Source organism: Schistocerca americana, chromosome 3 (genome assembly GCF_021461395.2).
Source record: "Schistocerca americana isolate TAMUIC-IGC-003095 chromosome 3, iqSchAmer2.1, whole genome shotgun sequence".
Lineage (NCBI taxonomy): Eukaryota > Metazoa > Arthropoda > Insecta > Orthoptera > Acrididae > Schistocerca > Schistocerca americana.
Genome location: NC_060121.1, coordinates 725,649,475 through 725,669,330, shown reverse-complemented (window position 1 = coordinate 725,669,330; position 19,856 = coordinate 725,649,475). Strand labels below are relative to the sequence as shown.

Below are 19,856 nucleotides of genomic sequence, written 5' to 3'. Positions count from 1 at the left end.
GTGTTTTTCTTTCAAGAAAATGATTTCAGAGTCAGCATTACGCATATTTTTAACAGGATCAGAACTGATATTTTGCATTGTTACTTACAAGTCACCATTCGTCTTCCAAAATATTAAAAATACTCCATACTCCAGGTATAGAGACCCCCTCCCCCCTGCTACAAACTATCATATGGCACCCTTGGTACAAATATATTCTGAGTTCAAATGTAGCGAGGTATTTTGAACAGAATGACCTTCATGCCAACCAGCATGGATTCCAAAAACATCAACCATCTGAACCCAACTAGTGCTCTTCTCAAATGATATCCTGAAAGCCATGGATCAAGGTAGACACATAGATGCAATACTTCTAGATTTCTGAAAAGCATCTGAATCAGTACCACATCTATGCTTATTTAAAAAGTCAAACAATGGAAACTCCAAGATGGAATGTAACAATATTATGAGAAGGGAAGTTGCTACTCACCATATACTGGAGATGCTGAGTTGTGGTTAGGCACAACAAAGAGACTCGCACAATTATAGCTTTCGGCCATTAAGGCCTTTGTCAGCAATAGACACATATACACAATCATGTAAACACAGCTCGCACACACGACTGCAGTCTCAGCCAACTGAAACCACGCATTTGCGTGAGTCTCTCTCTCTCTCTCTCTCTCTCTCTCTCTCTCTCTCTGTGTGTGTGTGTGTGTGTGTGTGTGTGTGTGTGTGTGTGTTTTATTTGTTGGAGAAAGCTTTGGCCAAAAGCTATTAGGTGGCACAGTCTTTTCGTCATGCCTGTCTGCAACTCAACGGGTCATCTTTACAGTACTTAACAATTCTAATATTGTTGATATTCCAATGTGGAGTTTAGGTTGTTCAATTTATTATCAGTTTGAAGAAAGCCAGAACATGTACTGAATACTGACTACTAGTAAGTGTATTTAGAGACACTTGTCATGAAATTTTAAAGATTTTAGTCACTGCCATCCCCCTCCCCCCTTTTCAGATCCTGGGTACATTCTTGGCTAGCAGTTAATAACTACCATTTGTTGTTATTTTCTAATGTTATTTGGCATAGTATTATTCCAGGCTATGGATTACCTGTATTCACCTTCCATGATTTAAATTGCACCCAGATTCTAAATCACTTGAAGCTTATAGTTCTAAAACTTAGAATTAACATCCTGTACACAAATCTAAAGCATAATAAATCATAAAAGCATGTTGCTAATTGAAGGAGAATCTGAATCAATGTAGAGATGTGGACAAGGCTTTGCATTACTGTAAAAATAGGGCACTAAACTCAGCAAGAAAAACACAAGAGTAATCTGTTCATAATATACCAAAGGCGAAGAGAAAGATGGAAGCACAAAAGTTAAGATGACCACTTGACACCAAAACAGTTCAAAATAACTAGAAAGGCTCATACTAATATACACTTCCATCACTGAACTTTGTGGAACCAATCTGTTGCAGCTAAGCCATCTTCTGCTGTATCTGTTCTCTTGGTAGCTCCACCATACAACAAAAAATTCAAGATACCCCTATAGAGTCTGGACAAAAAGGACAGAAGAGGAGGTAGTGTCAGATGTAAGCTTTAGGTCAGTCTGAGCTATGAGTTCAGATTCAAGAATGCTGCCTATCCCGGCCAGCATCTAGATTGGAACCCTAGCCTGCACACAAGTTTGGTCTATTAGGAAGGTTTTCTTCTGAGCACTTTCTACTGTGTAGTGGAAGTAGCACAATATAATCTTACCAAACAAACCTAAACCAATAGAAAAGAATCTACTTCTGTGCACAACAAACAGGAAGAGGACATACAGAATATTCTGCACTGATACCAATTTAACACGACAAAGCAAACTATGAGCAGCAGTAGCCCAAAGTGTCACTAAAGATATCAATAAAGCACATGCATACTAACCTTAATCTTTCCTTCAGAGGTTTGGCTTGAATATAATCCAATGGAAGAAATGTCTCTGGCTCCAACATTTGTTCTTTCAAATACTGAATACACTGTCTTGCTGTCTTTTCTGTATCTACAACAATGGCTTCCATATACTTGCCAAGAACTTTTGTAATTGCCACATTATAGCGTTTGTGAATCGGCTGACACATATTGATCATCCGATCAAACTGAAATCAAAAAAGAAAAGTTGACAGTAATGCTCTTCCTTAAATCTTGGAAATCTTCACACATAATACATGGAATACATAATACAAACAGAAAGTAACTGCAAAATGCATTAGGAAAAAAGTGGGTCAGAGTTTAACATCCCACTGTCCAGCTGATCATTACGAAATGGAGCACCGAGTAAGGCCTTGTACTGACAATCACCGCGACTGTTGAATGAAGTACAGGGTTATTTGCAAGTAGTTCCAGTTTTCAGAAAAGATGACTCCACAAAAACTGCAAGACATAAAGAAAAATGACATTTATCAGTCGATAGAGCATCTCTCCAAGTTTAGATTCGTAATACTCGGTGTGGCATAGTTGCATTAGTGGGCAGGCATGTAGACAAATCAGACACTCCATAATGTCACATCAGATTAGTTTATGCCTCCAGAAAAGAAACCCAATGAAAGGGTTTCCAAAACGGCTGCTGCTATGCCTTCCGGTGCAATTCATCAGTGAGCCCAAAGAAATCTACACATGTAATGAGGAATGCTGTGTCACAAATGGTGCTCATATCAAGCACCTGTAATGTGAGTTAAAAGCATGGAGAGATGTTGTATATGTATATCTTGCATTTGTTTGTGCAATCATATTGTGAAACCTTGGAGGTACTTTTGAATAACCTCAAACAGGTAAGGTATAGGATACAAGTACATTGGATTGTAACCAGATCAAGAATCAGTGATGCGTGGGATACTACAAGGTCATGCAAATGGTGGGCTTTCCACATATCACCATCTCAAGGTTGTATTGTGGGTGCCTCAATTTGGGTAAAACTGCCACTTCCAGAACCAACTGTTGTGGGCAACAATGTTTCTGTATCAGGGGTCCTCATCAATATCACAGATTGAACCAGCAGAGAGTGTAGTAAATCCATCATCAGTTTCATGGAGGAGGATGAGGAGGAGGAGGAGGAGGAGGAGGAGAAGGAGAACAACAACAACAACAACCAGTGGGCAGACATTTCACCCCAAATCACAATCTCCCTATGAGGTACTACATAAGCAGTTGCATCCACTGCATATTAACAGGTTATGTAATTACTATGGGTGCAGACACACCACAGTATGGAAGAAGGTTGCTGGACTGAAGTGTTTCTGTATTTGGTGGCAGACTCCTACAGCAGAGTAAGAGTGCATTGAAAATCAAATGTGAGAATGTATCCTGCTTGATAACAGGACTCTGTTCAGGTATGTGCTGGAGCTACTCTTAAGTTAGGGATATTCACATGGACTGAAATATGACTTTTGGTAAGACTGCCATTATATCTTATAAGCAAATAATACAGGAGCACATTGTCCAATTGTCATGTGTGTGTTTCCCCATAGCAATCCGTAGACAATCTGTACCTACAGCAAGACAATGCACCAACTCATCTGTCCCATATACTGACACAACACATATGAGAGAGCCTGTATGGCCCCTCAGACTCACAAGTATATATTAGCAACATGCATCCATCTAAATCATCAAATAATCTGTAGCATAGTATGTATAATGAACATTCTAAGGTTATTACTGCCTAAAAGGTGCATTAAGAATCAACTTGCCATTTACACAAGTTAGAGCAACCAGCCAGAACATAACACCAATGACTTAAGTTTTCCTTTAAATCACTAAAAAAACAAGTTATGCAACATATAGTCACTTGTTCACTTTTCAACACAATTTCTGTTCTTTTCAACAGATTGTAATCATCTTTGATCAAGTGTTATGGTAAATCATGCTCTCTCTTTCCCTCAGCTGTAGTAAGGAATTTTGCAAACTTCCTATATGGTGGGCTTGTTTTAGAAGATTAACCAGTGATGTTGCCAAATCTAGGCTGTATAGTGAATGGAATAAAAATCTTGCAACTTCAGCAATGGATTGTGAACTTTTGACATCATCTTGCATAGCCACAAATTCACACCACACTACGGAGCAGCAAAAATGGTGACTGGGAGTGGCAGGGAAATTCTTCCAGCCCCCTTCTCATCTCCTTTTCTAAATGCCAATGAGAAACCTTTGGACTAATCCAACTTGGTCCGTGACTAAGCTCACACCATTGCCACACAGTGTCATTTCTGACACAGCTTCCGACCAGGTAGCATCATAAGAAACACAAATTACCAAATGGCCACCTGTCATCAACAAGGTTTATATGTGACAACATTGCATTTCATTCATGCTGCTGTTCGCATGGCTTTGTAACTTTGTTGCTACCCCGCATTCACTTACACATTCACTGTATGGAAATGATGTATGTTTACAAAGAAAGCAACAACTTTCACTGGATAGTATTTTTGTTTTTGAGTTAAGATGACAGTTTCAAGATACAACAAAGGGAGTCATATACAAGGTACACTTACTTCTACTCGACCTACAAGACAATGTTGTGAGCATTACAGACTGTAAAAGTGCTAGTATGTAGTGCTTCACTACAAACAGTATAGAAACACAAAGTTTCAATCTACAGGGTATGATATTAATGGGAGAAGAACTATCACTGATTTGGTTGTTTTGCAGAAAGATATTGTTCGTTGTACTGTATTGGAGTTTTATGACCATGGCAAGTATCCCACACAGAAAAAGGTGGCATAAGATTGCTTTCACAGGAGGCTGTCATTTGAATAAAGAATTCTGAAATCTTTGGAATTCAGGTACATAAAATATAATGATAGAAGACAGATTCTGATGGAGAGATCCAACACTGCACAAATTTTGAAGGGCAATGGTGGTTTGAAAGTATCAATTGGCAAAGGAAACAGACTTATTGTATGTCATGCAGGATCATCTGAACATGGCTTTATCAAAACTGAAAAGCTAACACTTGCATCCTACAAATCCAGTGATTACCACAAAGACATGAATAGTGACATATTTTAACGCAGAGTTTTTAGGTTATATGATTTGGAAGAGCATTGAGTAATTGTTAAAGAAAAATGGAAATGATTCCTAATTCTAATATAAAGGAGGAAGAAACTGTAAAGTCGATAGAAAAGTATTTCAATTCCGGGTTTTGTATATGATAGTGGAGATGATGTAGGAAGTCAAACATCACAGGCACCTTTACAATCAATTTGAACTCGACAACTTAGCAGCAAATATGGACCACAATGTTGTGAGGCTGGCCCCTTCTCACTATCAATACAACTTGCCAGAAAATGTATGAACGTTGGAGAAAAGAAAAGTCACATCCAGAAATTGCACAGTCACAATGAAAGATTTAAAAATAACTAGAGGAAACCTTTTATGATGTCACTGTGGAAGAATGGATTAAGTGGGTACATATAGATGAAGAATCTGCAAGGAAACAACTCTTGGAAGGAACACATTAGAGAAAAGTTCAAATCATTGTTTCAAATGACTCTTCTGATAATTAGTCTTTACAGATGGACTATTAAGCAGCAATAAACTGCATTAGATGTTTGTTTCTTGATCTTTCCTCTCCCCAGAGGTGACAATGTTGTTTCCTCTCTCCGATCTCAATTCCGTTCCTGTTGTCTTCCATCCCCCCACCCAAAACAACCAAATATGAGGCAGAATAACTGCTGAGCGTACACTGCCTCTGTGGGCATATTGGTAGAACTTGTGGAGAACAGAAGTAGCCATGGAACAACCGACTGGTTTTAGCAAATGACTGGCCAGTCAAATGTTTCTGTTCAGTTTTTTTTTTTTTTCCCCCAGTCAAATGAAACCAGTCTCTGTGACCATGTTGTCAGCTGTATGAATGTTTTCACCCAGTCTCTGGGTTTGAGTGATTACATTTACATTCTTTTTCAGCCTCTTCAGTTATACACCAATCTTCACTAGAGCCACCAACTTTTTTGAGAGACAAGTAATGTATCACTTATCAAAGAGAACTGAATAAAGAATATAATTCTAAAAATTAAGTATTTTCAAAACTTACATACATTTACTTACTTCAGTATAAATTTTTCAGGCTTCTAGCATTAAATATGGATTTTTGGCTGATTTTAAGAGGTTAATAATGGTGCTACATTATAAATTTATATTTAAATAAATGAAAAATACTTTTTTCTTAAAATTTGTTGAAGCTCCATCTGCCCGATAGTTTGCACCCATCACCAATAATTCTATTTCACTACTGAGGTGATGTGAACAGATAGCAAATAGGACACAAATTTTTAGATTGTCTGGTGCCTGCAGAACTTGCTTTTTAACCACATACAGTCACTCAATGGAAGTAATGTTTTTCTAATTTTTTTGCAATAAATATTTGTAATCACTCGTTAACTTTCTTTGATTTTTTAAAATTAATATAGTTTCATAATATGAATCATCCTTGCAAATACTGTGTATCAGATTGAAAGTATCTTCAGGATGACTTTTCATTCAATTTTGTCCATTCCCAGGCCACTGAGCATTTCGCCCTTTGATCCACACACAAACTTTACTATTAAGACAATGTCTATTCATAAACATGAATGAAAAACTAAACTAAAAGCTACTTACTGGCACTCAATAAAAATCAAAACTCAGGATAGCAATCACAATGATGACAGGTGAAAACAGAATCCAGTCAAGAGCCAGACTGCATCAACTGTTTTCGTTTGGTTGCTTTCGCAGACCAGTTTCATTTGAAGGAAATGAATGAATAATAATCCCACAGATATGTAAAATTACAGCCAATTGAGTCGACTGTTTTCCTATGACCGCGTGAATCATTTGTTTGCATTCAGCTGTTGTCATCACTATGCAGAAAATTTGTTTCCTGCTTTGTACTGACATTAAAACTAACAAGCAAAGCTACGGAATGTTTACATGTTCACAGCTTTATAATTTGAAAGATGAGAAGTAATGATGTATTTGACTCTAATATCCCTTCTAAATCGCATGAGAACACATCAATACGGGCAAATTGCTATTTCACTACAATATTTTCTAAATATTTTCACGATGCGTGGTTTCGCAGCCACTGTTTGAGTCATCATTAGTCTTTTGACTGGTATGATGTGACCTCCCACAAATTCCTCTCTTGTGTCAACCTCTTCATCTCAGAGTAGCACTTGCATCCTATGGCCTCAATTATTTGTTGGATGTATCAATCTCCTTTACATGACCCTCTAGTAACATGGAAGTTATTCCCTGATGTCTTAACATGTCCTACCATGCTGTCCCTCCTTCTCGTCAGTATTTTTCATATTTTCCTTTCTTCCCTGGTCCTGCAAAGGACCACCTCTTTCCTTACCATATTAGTCCACATCATTTTCAACATCATTCTATAGCACCACATCTCAAACACATTGATACATCACTTCTTTTCCAGTTTTCCTGCTGTCGATGATTCACTTCCATAAAATGCTGTACTCCAAATGTACGCTCCCAGAAATTCTTCCTCAAATTAAGGCCTATGTTTAATACTAGTAGGCTTATCTTGGCCACGAAAATCCTCTTTGCTTGTGCTAGTCCACTTTTTATGTCCTCCTTGCTTTGTATGTCAAGGGTTATTTTTTCCCAATGTAAAAGAATTTAACTCCATCTACCTCGTGGTCAGCAATTCCTATTATAAGTTTATCCATCACCAATTTCTTGTATGTTACTACTCCTTACTTTAGACTCTGGTTTATTACCAATACATATCATGCAATCATTTGACTTTTCATTCCATTCAATACATCTTTTAATTCATTTTCATTTAGGACTGCTATGCCATCAGTGTATCTTATCAGTAATATCCTTTGACCCTGAATTTTAATTCCAATGTTTAAGCATTATTTTACTTTCATCCCTGCTGCTTCTATGTGCTGACTGAAAAATAAGGGTGAAAGACTGTATCCCCATCTTTCACTCTTTTTTAATCCAAGCACTTTGTTCTTCGTAATGCTGTCCAATTGCTCCCTCTTAGTTCTTGTACATTCTGCATATTACCCGGGTTTTCCCTACAGATACTCTTATCTTACTCAGAATTTCCAACATCTTGCACTATTTTACGTTGTCAAACACTTTTTCTAGGTGAACAAATCCTATGTAATGTCTTGATTTTTCTTATATGTTGCATCCATTATCAACTGCAACAACAGAACTATATCTCCGGTGCTTATGCCTTTCTGAAAGCCAAACTGACCATCATCTAAGAGAACCTCAATTTTCTTTTCCATTGTTCTTGTAAGCAACTTGTGTGCATGAACAGTTAAGCCTACTGTGTGATAGTTCTCACACTTACCCACCCTTTCTATCTTCAGGATTGTGTGGATGATATTTGTCCGAAGGTCTGATGATTTAGCTGCAGTCTCATATTTCTACACATCAGTTTGAACAGTTGTTTGGTTTCCACTTTCTCCAATGATTTTAGAAATTCTGAAGGAATGTTATCTCTTGCCTCTTCCTTTTTTGGTCGTTAAGTCTTCCAAAGTTCTGTTAAATTTTGCTGGATCCTCTCTTTCAAACATATGCCCACTTCTTCTTATGTCATGTCACTGGACAGTTTGCCCCACTTTTCAAGATCTTCAATATACTCTTTCCATCCATCTGCTCTCTCCTCTGCCTTTATCAGTGGAATTCCTTTCACACTCTTAATGCTGACTCCTTTGCTTTTTATTATAGCAAAAGTTGTTTTGATTTTTCTATAAGGTGCATCACCGATCTTCCAATGACCATTTCCTTTTAGATTTCTTCACATTTTCCCTGTAGTCATTCAACACTGGCTTCCCTGAATTTCCTATTTACGTCATCCTATGTGAGGTATACTACTGTATTCCTGCCTTCCCCTGAACATTTTTGTATCTCCCTCTTTAGTTGATAGACTGAAGTTTTTCTTCTGTTAGCCAAAGTTTCTTCGCAGTTACGTTCCTTGAACTAATACTTTTCTATCCACATACAGCAATTTCCATTTTTTAAAGAAATTCATTCCTCTTCAACTGAACTGCTTGCTGTGGTATTCATTATCACAGTATCTGCAGCCTTAGAGAACTTCAAATGCATCTCATCATTCCTCAATACTTCCACTTCTTCTGAGATTGATCACTCTGAATGATTCTCTTGATCTTCAGTTTACTCTTCATCATTAATAAACTGTGATTTGAGTATATGTCCACCATCTGATTTCAGAATCTATCTACCATGATGTAATACAGTTGGAATCTTCCTGTGTCTTGGCTCTACTGCAAAGGCCATATACTCCCATAATTCTGCCTACTATTCCTTCCCCATGATCATTGTCATCTGCCTTTACGCACTGTGTTACCTGTTCATAATGAATCCTTCTCCAACTATGTCATTTTATGCTGCTGTTGATATTACCCTACATTCATCTGAGCAGAAATCATTATACTCTTTCAATTTACTTCACTGGCCCTTCTACATCTAAGATTCAGCCTCTGCATAACAAACTGTTTAAAATATGTCACAGTCAGCTTTTGGCTGTAAATATTTTATTGCAACATGCTACTTGTCCATTTAGGTTATTGTATCATTTTTCGGTGGGTACCTTTAAACAATTTGTACATACATATGCCACATAGCACTGTCTGATGGCACAGTTTGCTGGATTCAGCTCAAAACGAGAGGGCCAAAGGCTGCCAGCTTGTGGTGATTGACACATACAAGCTAGGCCACTGTGGGGGAAGCGTGCAGAGAAGGTGGAGGACTTACCTCCTACAGTTGCCCCTCCAACCACCACTTGTGTTGCTCCTTAGTATAGAGTTTTTGTTGGGTTAATTCAATGAAGATGTGCTTTAAGTACCCTCCTCCCCCGAAGAGCTGAAGTACTGCATTGGACTCGAAGTTGACACCTGCTCCACAATATCCAACAGGTTGAGACATGCTTCTAAATAACTTCATCACTACTGTCGCAGATCTTACATGCCATATTTTTCCTTGTCTGGTGCTGTGGTACCTATGATACCCTCCAAAATCTGCTTATAAAATCACATTCAAACAAATAATCCAACTATTCGTGACCCAAGATACTTGATATAAAATTTTCTCGTTATTTTGAATCATACATCAAGTTGCTGGCTATCTTTACTTCCGCATTCTGATCAATCGATTCATTATAACCGTCAACAAAACTCTGTGTAATCAGTAATCAAAGCCTGTCAGTGATTATTCATCTATTGGCATCTATTGGCACATCAAATGTAAGGCACAGTCAATGCTATGGCGGGTTGACCATTATGCTTTCTATCAGCCAATGATGTTTATTGTGCAGCTTCTGTTCAGTGGAAAACCCAATGTCTAAATATATTGCTGCACCCTTATATTATTCTTCAGTCTCTTATGCAGATGTCTTATGTAGAAGAATCCATCTGCTTTGTTACAGATTGGCTGTAGGTCACAGATGTGAGAGTGTCAACATCCATGCGTTATTAATATACAATACTAATATTTTCTTTTCAGTTCCCCAGTCAACTTCCCATCAACTTCTATCTCCTGCATAATCCCTTTTCCATGTAACTTTTTTTCTCATCTTTCTCCAAAATTGCTCCTTCAGTTGACTGTTTAATTTTTTTTGCTTTTCTCGATTTTTATGTTGGTTCTCCTAGTTCTTTCAACTAACTACCATCCACTAACATACTAAGCACAGCTCATTCTTCTTCTTTTTCTGCTTCTACATATGAACCACTATGGACAACTTTAATTTCCACTTTGTCTCGTTTCTTTTCTTCCACATTTCACTCAATATTTATTGAAATTTCTTTCTTATTTCTCCTGTCCAAGTGACTCCAGCTTTGTTCTTGGGTTTTCCATGAAAACCTTGGGAATATTGGTTGGTTGGTTGATTTGTGGGAAGGGGAACAAACAGTGAGGTCATCGGTCCCATCAGATTAGAGAAGGAAGTTGGCAGTGCCCTTTCAAAGGAACCATCCCAGCGTTTGCCTGAAGTGATTTAGGGAAATTACAGAAAACCTAAATCAGGATGGTCGGAAGCAGTTTTGAACCATAGTCCTTCCAAAGGCGAGTCCAGTGTACTAACCACTGCACCACTTGCTTAGTTTTGGAATCTTGCAATTTCTTTCTGAATGGCAGTTATTCCTTAATATCTTGGACTAATTCAGAGTTTGTCTATGCTTTTTTCTAATTTCTTTGCACTATGAGTGATCCAATTTTAATTTACCTGAATAAGTGAACAGCCTTTTTGTCAGTGGATACAATTCATTCCTTGTATGTGTCCTGCTCCTAGTTGTGTCTGTAATCTTTTTCAATATGTGAATAAAGGTCACTATTATGACATCTTCTGTGTTGTGTTTGCTCTTTAAGTGGTTCCAAAATTTAGCTTTGTACTTTTCTTTCTGTGTTTCCAGAACTTCCATTGTCACCTTTTTGTTTAGAATTAAACATTCTATTGCAAAAATTGCTTTTGGGTGAATTACTGTAGTGTAGTTAAATTTAACACTAAGAGATATTGATTTGGTATTGTATACTTCCTTAGTGATGTAACACATCGTTTATGTCTTATTAACTCTTACTTTAATGGCTTGCGATGTAACACATCACTCCAGTAGAAGTGACATGTAACTCTACGTATAAACCTCTAACACTGTTGAGAGGTTTTTGTCATTTGTTTTTTGCATGTGACATGATAAAGATGGACATCATGCACCTTCAATGTGGGGCAATGTTTGCAGTATAATCACCAGTTGCAGCATGATAATGCTGATAACATCAGTCAACAGAACTGTTCATTTGCTCATGTACTGTCTGAGTCTGTTGGCTAACGTCAAACTGAATGAACAAGCAATGTTTCCTGTTACTAACTGATGTAGTATTCCTTTCTACTAAATATGAAATTACTTGAAGATTGTAAGTTTCCACCACAGGTGCAACTGCAGCAGAATAGAAGTCAAGATGAGTGGCGTCTACATAGTCCATGAAGAAGATTAAATCAAACAACAGAAAATCCAGGATGGAATATAATTATCCTCCAAACCTTGAACAAACCAAATATCCCATACCTTATCTTTCCAGTCTCCCACCACCTCACAAAGTCCCACAGTCTGGCCACAGAGGAGCACTCCTCTCTTAACTTAGTAAAACCCAGGACTGGAGACACAGAATTATGTTATCCGCCAGGGTTTTGACTACCTCTTGTCGTGCCCTAAAATGAAAAATGTTCTGCCCACTATCCTTCCCATCCATCCCACAGTGGTATTCCACCGTCCACTGAACCTACACAATATACTCGTCCATCTCTAAACAACCCCGGCTCCCAACCCCTTACCTCATGGCTCATACCCCTGTAATAGATCTAGATGCAAGACCTGCCCTATGCATCCTTCCGCCACTGCATACTTCAGTCCAGTCACAAACGTCACCTATCCCATCAAACGCAGTGCTACCTGTGAAACCAGTCATGTGATCTACAAGCTAAGCTGCAAAACTGTGCTGCATTCTATGTGGGCATGACGATCAACAAGCTGTCTGTGGCCAAGAAACAAGTGGACCACCTTGTTGCTGTACATGCTGCCAAACATGACATCCTTCATTTCAATGACTGCTTCACAGCCTGTGCCATATGGATTCTTCCCACCAACACCAGCCTTTCTGAATTGTGCAGGTCAGAATTTTCCCTGCAATATATCCTATGTTCCCGTAACATTCCTGGCCTCAACCTTCATTAGTCATTGTCCTTTCCCATCCAGCCCCTTCTCTGTTACCATTCCAGCACTACAAAGACCTCATTCCTCCATTGCGCCCAGTCTTTTTACTTCTCTCCTTTTCCGCTATCCCCCCCCCCCCCCCCATCTAACCTCCCAACAGCATGCAGCTGCCCTACCCTATTTTCACCCTGTCCCTGCGCACTGCCAACAGCACGTCAGTGTCCACCACCCCTAACCCACTATCCCTCCCCCTCCCCACCCCAGCCTCCTGCTTACCACCACCCAGTCTCCACTCCCATCATGCACTGGTGCTGCTGCTTGGAGTGTGGCCTCAGTTGCCAGAGACTGCAGTCGTGTGTGTGTGTGTGTGTGTGTGTGTGTGTGTGTGTGTGTGTGTGTGTCAACTAATTTTGATGAAGGTCTTATAGGCCGAAAGCTGTATTTGTGACAGTCTTTTTATTGTGCTTATATGCGACTCAGTATTCCCGCTATATGGTAAGAAGCAAGTTTCCTTTTTGCTATGAAGAAGATTTATTTCCAAGTGTAGCAATTCAGAATGATACATAGGTAGGTAGATAAATAAATAAATAAACCAGCAACAGTTATGTGGAAGAGGAATTAATTCTACTTTCCGGTAAACCAGTGGCTGAGATTAAGGACTATGATTGTTTCATCAGTTCCATAGCTACACCACAGCAGCTGGTAGCAGCAATGTTGGGCACTCGTCAACTTACAGCCAACTATTTCACCAAGTATGGCGATCTGGTTTCTTGTCATCATTGTGTCGCTATCAGTCATGCAAGCGACTTCAGTGAGCCGCATAAAAAAAAAAAAAAAAAAAAAAAAGAGAGATTACTATACTGACCTAGAAGATGGAAGAGTTGAAAGCTGAAAATACTAAGTTAGAGAGCAATTACAGATCAAGGTGATGAGCTGATGTCTACACTAGATATCACAAATGCTACTGCAGACACACAAGGTATCAGATTCACTGAGCTGAGTGATAAATGTAATGTGACAAATGCAATGTATTGCGAATACATAGAAAGAAGGATCCTTTATTGTATGATTATATGATAGCGGAACAAACACTGGTAGCAGTTACTTCTGTAAAATATCTGGGAGTATGCGTGCAGAACGATTTGAAGTGGAATGATCATATAAAATTAATTGTTGGTAAGGCGGGTACCAGGTTGAGATTCATTGGGAGAGTGCTCAGAAAATGTAGTCCATCAACAAAGGAGGTGGCTTACAAAACACTCGTTCGACCTATACTTGAGTATTGCTCATCAGTGTGGGATCCGTACCAGATCGGTCTGACGGAGGAGATAGAGAAGATCCAAAGAAGAGCGGTGCGTTTCGTCACAGGGTTATTTGGTAACCGTGATAGTGTTACGGAGATGTTTAATAAACTCAAGTGGCAGACTCTGCAAGAGATGCGCTCTGCATCGCGGTGTAGCTTGCTGTCCAGGTTTCGAGAGGGTGCGTTTCTGGATGAGGTATCGAATATATTGCTTCCCCCTACTTATACCTCCCGAGGAGATCACGAATGTAAAATTAGAGAGATTAGAGCGCGCACGGAGGCTTTCAGACAGTCGTTCTTCCCCCGAACCATACGCGACTGGAACAGGAAAGGGAGGTAATGACAGTGGCACGTAAAGTGCCCTCCGCCACACACCGTTGGGTGGCTTGCGGAGTATAAATGTAGATGTAGATGTAGAAACTAGGCGCGAACACACACACACACACACACACACACACACACACACACACACACACACACACACACACACGTCACCTAATTCCTGTGAATTTCAGGGAGGGGGATGATGAGCTCTGTTGCCACGTTCAATCACATTCCAGATGTGTTCGATCGGGTTCAGATCTGGTGAGTTAGGGAGCCAACACATTAATTGGAATGCACTACTGTGTTCCTCAAGTCACTCCATCACACTCCTGGCCTTGTGACATGGTGCATTATCTTGCTGAAAAATGCTACTGCTATCGGGAAACATGATGATCATGAAGGGGTGTATGCGGTCTGCAACCAGTGTATGATACTCCTTGGCTGATATGGTGCCTTGCATAAGCTCCACTGGGCCCACAGATGCCCACATGAATGTTTTGTAGAGCATAATGGGGCTGATCTCCATTCCACTTCACAAGTGTCAAGGAGCTGTTCCCCAGGGAGATAATGGATTCGTGCCCGCCCAACGGCATCATGAAGCATGTATTGCGATTCATCAGACCAAGCAATGCTCTGCAACTGCGCCAACGTCCAGTGCTGATGGTTGCCTGCCCACTTCAGTTTTAGTTGCCGTAACATGGTGTTAACATTGACATATGCGTGGTTCTTTGGCTGTGGTGGCCCACCATTAGGAGTGTTCTGTGCACTGTTTGTTCAGACACAATTGTACTCTGCTCAGTACTAAAATCTGATGTTAGTTCTGTCACATTGGTCTTTAAATATGTCTGCTTGTGTCTGTATATGTGTGGATGGATATGTGTGTGTGTGCGCGAGTGTATACCCGTCCTTTTTTCCCCCTAAGGTAAGTCTTTCCGCTCCCGGGATTGGAATGACTCCTTACCCTCTCCCTTAAAACCCACATCCTTTTGCCTTTCCCTCTCCTTCCCTCTTTCCTGATGAGGCAACAGTTTGTTGCGAAAGCTTGAATTTTGTGTGTATGTTTGTGTTTGTTTGTGTGTCTTTCGACCTGCCAGCGCTTTCGTTTGGTAAGTCACATCATCTTTGTTTTTTGATAAAGTATGTATAAACTGAATGACTAAACAACTTATGTTATCGTAGTGTATAATTTTCTATTTTTATAGAACATTTTATACCTTTTATGAGACGTGAAGTGGATGGGAGGGTTAGTACTGGTTTTGGAAGGGGTAGTGTAAGTACAAGCATGACTAAGACTACACACACACCACACCTTTCAGACAACCCTCGCAGACAAGTGTGACTGATTTGACATTCCATAGGGGTTGCTGAGATTTTTCTTCGGGGACTTCAAAGGTGAAGGTGAGAATGTTCGTTCTGTAGGAGACGTTTAACATCATACCTCCTCTTGCTTCTCACTCAAGTACCAGAGAAGTAGGGATCCTGGGGAAGGGGCATGGGAAGGTTTTCCTGTCTTTGGGGCTATCTTCTTTCTCTTCTTTGATCTTAGCAACCATTTCTACTTTTTTCCTTTCTTACTTCTCATCTGAGTACTGGTCTATCTTTCCCTCTTTCCATATGCATACACTTATATTGCTGAAGTTCTCCTTATTTTCTGTGGTTTCCAATAACCTTCAACTTATTTCGTATAAGTAGGCTGAAGAATCAAGCTACACACACACACTTCCACATACACACACAACAACACGAAGACACAAACAATGGAAGTACAAATTAAAAGGATGTGAGAACCATCAAGTGTTGTAGAGGGATAGAGAAATATGCACTTATGGTTGATTATTGTGACAGTTCTAAATCACCTAGTTACTTGGAAAAACTATCATGTAGATATTTATTAATATGTATATATAGGAAATATACATATAAGAACAATGACGATTCTATATCGCATAGGTACATAAGGATATAGAAACTCTGACAATTTTACATCGAGTATACCTAAGTAGGAAGCGTGAATAAGGAAAGAGAACGTAAGCCAGAGAGACCAGTCTAACAAATATTCTGATGAGTTGTAGGATAGTGGTACTCTTATAACCTAAGTAAGCATCTTATATATTGAATAATGTATGTAGGCATGAAGTAGAAACTGGAAAAGTAGAATGGATGAGTAATGGAGGGCTCTAGGGTATAAAAGAGAAGTATGAAAAAGTGAGTGTGAAGTAGACTTTCATTTTACCAGGTAATATTTAATTATAGTGTACAGAAAGGCGTATACTAGGGCAATGAACCATAAGGCTTACTCAAGAAGGATTGGGGGGGGGGGGGGGGTGCACCCAGTGTGTATTGGATGAAAAGGGCAGATAGGCAGACCTAAGAAAGGCTGACCTATACTGTACGGACAGGGGCACCAAGAAGGGAATTGACCTGTACCATAGGAATATAGGATCAACCCGTATGTGAGGTATAGATACTGTTTATAGAGGGGGAAAGGGCAGTATTGTGACAAAAGCCACAAAATTTTGTAGAAATTATTCTGGTAAGTTTGAATTCTATACTTCACTATCATTATTATGTTTTACGAGTGTCAATAGGAACACTTTTATTTTGCCTTGAGTTCCTCTGGACTAAAAGTTTATAAATAATAAGACCATTGCATACTAAAGAAGCAGTGCAAAGAATTAGAATAAAGTACTCAAGTGTCAGGAACACCTGGAGTTTGCTATTGGAAATTGAGACAGAGTCCTAATGAATTCTGAATATTATAAAAACTTACCAGATCACGATGGAATACTCGGGGTTGATGTCAAAATTGAGTGAGAGTAGAATATATGAAAGATTAGCTAGAGTTTATTCTAAATGAGTATAAAGATCTATAATGGAGTGTAATTGCTAGAATTGTCTGTGATATAAATTTATATAATGATTGTATAAAATACCATGTGCTCGATTTAAGGGGGGGGATATGTAATGCTTTGAGGATTTCGGAGTAAATTCTGGAACCACTCGGCCTTCCACCGTTTCGAACACCCGAAATTTAGAGCTGAGTGGGAGAAACAAATAAGCCCTACTGTGCATTGCCTATTTGTATTACTTCAAGTCTTGGCTATGAACAAAGCAAGACACATGTATGCTATTTGAATATGCGTAAATGAGTCTAATGTTTAAGGAATAAGTTAGCTTGCAGAAGTTATTGTCTGTGAAAGTTGAAAATATATAGTGATTGGACTGAAAAGTATTTTACAAGTACCAAAATTATTTCAAGGATAGAGGAGTATTTTAATAAATTCCTTTAACGAGCTATATTCTTCGGAGAAGAAGCTATTGGGAGATCGACGTAGCTGATTACCCAGAGCAGAGGATCGGCTACACACAACGTGCAAGTAAACTGAATTGAGAGACATGTGTACCTTGCAACCCAATACCACACTGTCTCTTGTCGTCTGAAAAATGTTAGAAGAGGTGACAACATTCCAGTTTTGTAACAGAACATACAGATAGTCTGCACACGCTACTTCAATGACTATAAGAAGGCACACAAAACAACAAAATTTAATTCATATTTCAGTATTTTCATTTGGTACTCAATGGTATATTGAATCTTGATGTTCTTACTAATTAATACTTTTAAATAACTCACCATGTATCTGTTACATGAATTGTTTCCATTCTGGCTTACATCTGGAGTGTTCACATTAACATTGTAATAGTGTTATAAGAAAAAAAGGAACTTAGCAACCTTTCATTTATTCTGAAAAATGAGATGTCACTTAACTTATCTGGGAAAACAAATAGCATTAAACTGCCTCTACAACTTAAAGCAGAAAATATTGGAACTTACAACTCCTGGATATAGTCGTTTGAAATTCTCAACAATTTCCTGCTTTTTCTTACGACGCGAATCCTCGTGTTTGTCCACACGAGCATCTCCGAGTTGTTCCACTACACTTTCTAGCTCCTTCTGTAGTTCTTGCACACGCTCCTTTGAAGTGCCAACGTCAGACTGTAGATCCTCACGCAGACGGCGCTGATCTTCTAATGCTGATTCACTCGTTCTTTTCGAAACAATAAGAAATATTATCATCATAATGAGAATAGTTTCATTAAACATACTTAAAAATAATACCGTAATCATTATTTACTAATGATTATGTAAGTCTCTCATAGTAAATTACACATGTCATAATTTGTCTTAAGCCAAGTATCAATACAAAGAACACACTCACACATGTGAATTCATTTCTCATTCACAGAAAGAATGTTGCTGGGCTTTCCAAGGTCGAATCACGATAGCTAAGTTTGTGTTAATCCATGAAATCATCACTAGGAAGTACCCTGTCACCACATTGACAAAAACTGTTGCCAATGCCTATAGAAATGTGCACTTTAGACAGACCTGGAGCTTATCGCTTCCTACAGGGGCAGGCAGGCTTACCTGGTCACAGTTTTTGTGTGTGTGTGAGAGAGAGAGAGAGAGAGAGAGAGAGAGAGAGAGAGAGAGAGAGAGAGGGTGGGGTGGGGTGGGGGGGTGGGGGTGGAAATGGGTGTCGGGTGGGGGGTGCCTGTCCACTAGTCCTGCCATATTAAAAGACAAGATGGCATTAACATAATGAGCAATACATTTTTGGCAGATTTGAAAATGAATTATTGGAGGATATTATGAAGCAGCAACTGATAACTGAAAATTTAGTTCATTTTATAACCAGCCAGTAGAAATTAATTTTATATTTAAGAAAATTGGTTTGTGATATATGTTCAGAAGTACTTTAATTCATTCAATAGTTAGCTATATATTCTCAATGGTCCCACAACTTGGGAAAATTATTCCTTTTAATGTAGTTTCAAAAGGGCCTCTCCACAGAACGTGTTATTTTGCAATTCACAAATCAGACTATATAAAACTCAAATGACAAAATACGGTCAACTGGCATTTTCTGTGGCTTGTCAGTTGTCAAAAGCATTTGATTGTGCAGTTCATACAATTCTACTAGAGAAGCTCAAATATTAATGGTATTTGAGATTTTGTAGGTAACTTTTTGTTGAACTAAAAGGATGCAGAGTGTTGCATTAGAAAACCTAGCAAGTAGACACAACAGAAAAGCATCACAGAATGGTGATTAATCAGTACAGGTGTATCACAATAATTAACAAGGTGTCCGCTCTTGTTCTTGTTATACACAAATAACTAATCTTTAATCACACATCCAAGAATAATACCTAGTTTTCTTCGCTGATACCGTAAATAAAGTCTAGTGGAGTAACATCAACATCTGAAAATGTAAATCTTATTTCCTTCAAAATTAACAACTGGTTCTCTGCAATTGGAATGTCACTGAATTCTGTGCTGCACATGGCCATTACAAGCAATAAATGAAATACTATTCTAAATTCTTTGGTGTTTTTGTCGATAAGAACCTGAACTAGAAGTCACATTATGGATCATTTCAATGCTGTGCTAATCATATATATGAAAGTATCACCCACCAATTAAAATGTATCTAGAATAAGGTAAATCATTTTAAAATGACAATCC

At 38.8% G+C, this 19,856-nt stretch overlaps 1 protein-coding gene across 2 annotated transcripts in view; it reads right to left on the bottom strand.

The window, feature by feature from the left end:
* Window positions 1-19,856, bottom strand: part of LOC124606752 (structural maintenance of chromosomes protein 1A) — a 151,256-nt gene that overhangs the window by 76,092 nt on the left and 55,308 nt on the right. For both annotated transcript variants that reach the window (XM_047138798.1, XM_047138799.1), the window contains exons 9-10: window positions 18,165-18,378; window positions 1,910-2,121 (exon numbers count right to left, since the gene is read on the bottom strand). In XM_047138798.1, the coding sequence (XP_046994754.1) occupies window positions 1,910-2,121; window positions 18,165-18,378 (426 nt within the window). The remainder of the gene's footprint in view (window positions 1-1,909; window positions 2,122-18,164; window positions 18,379-19,856) is intronic.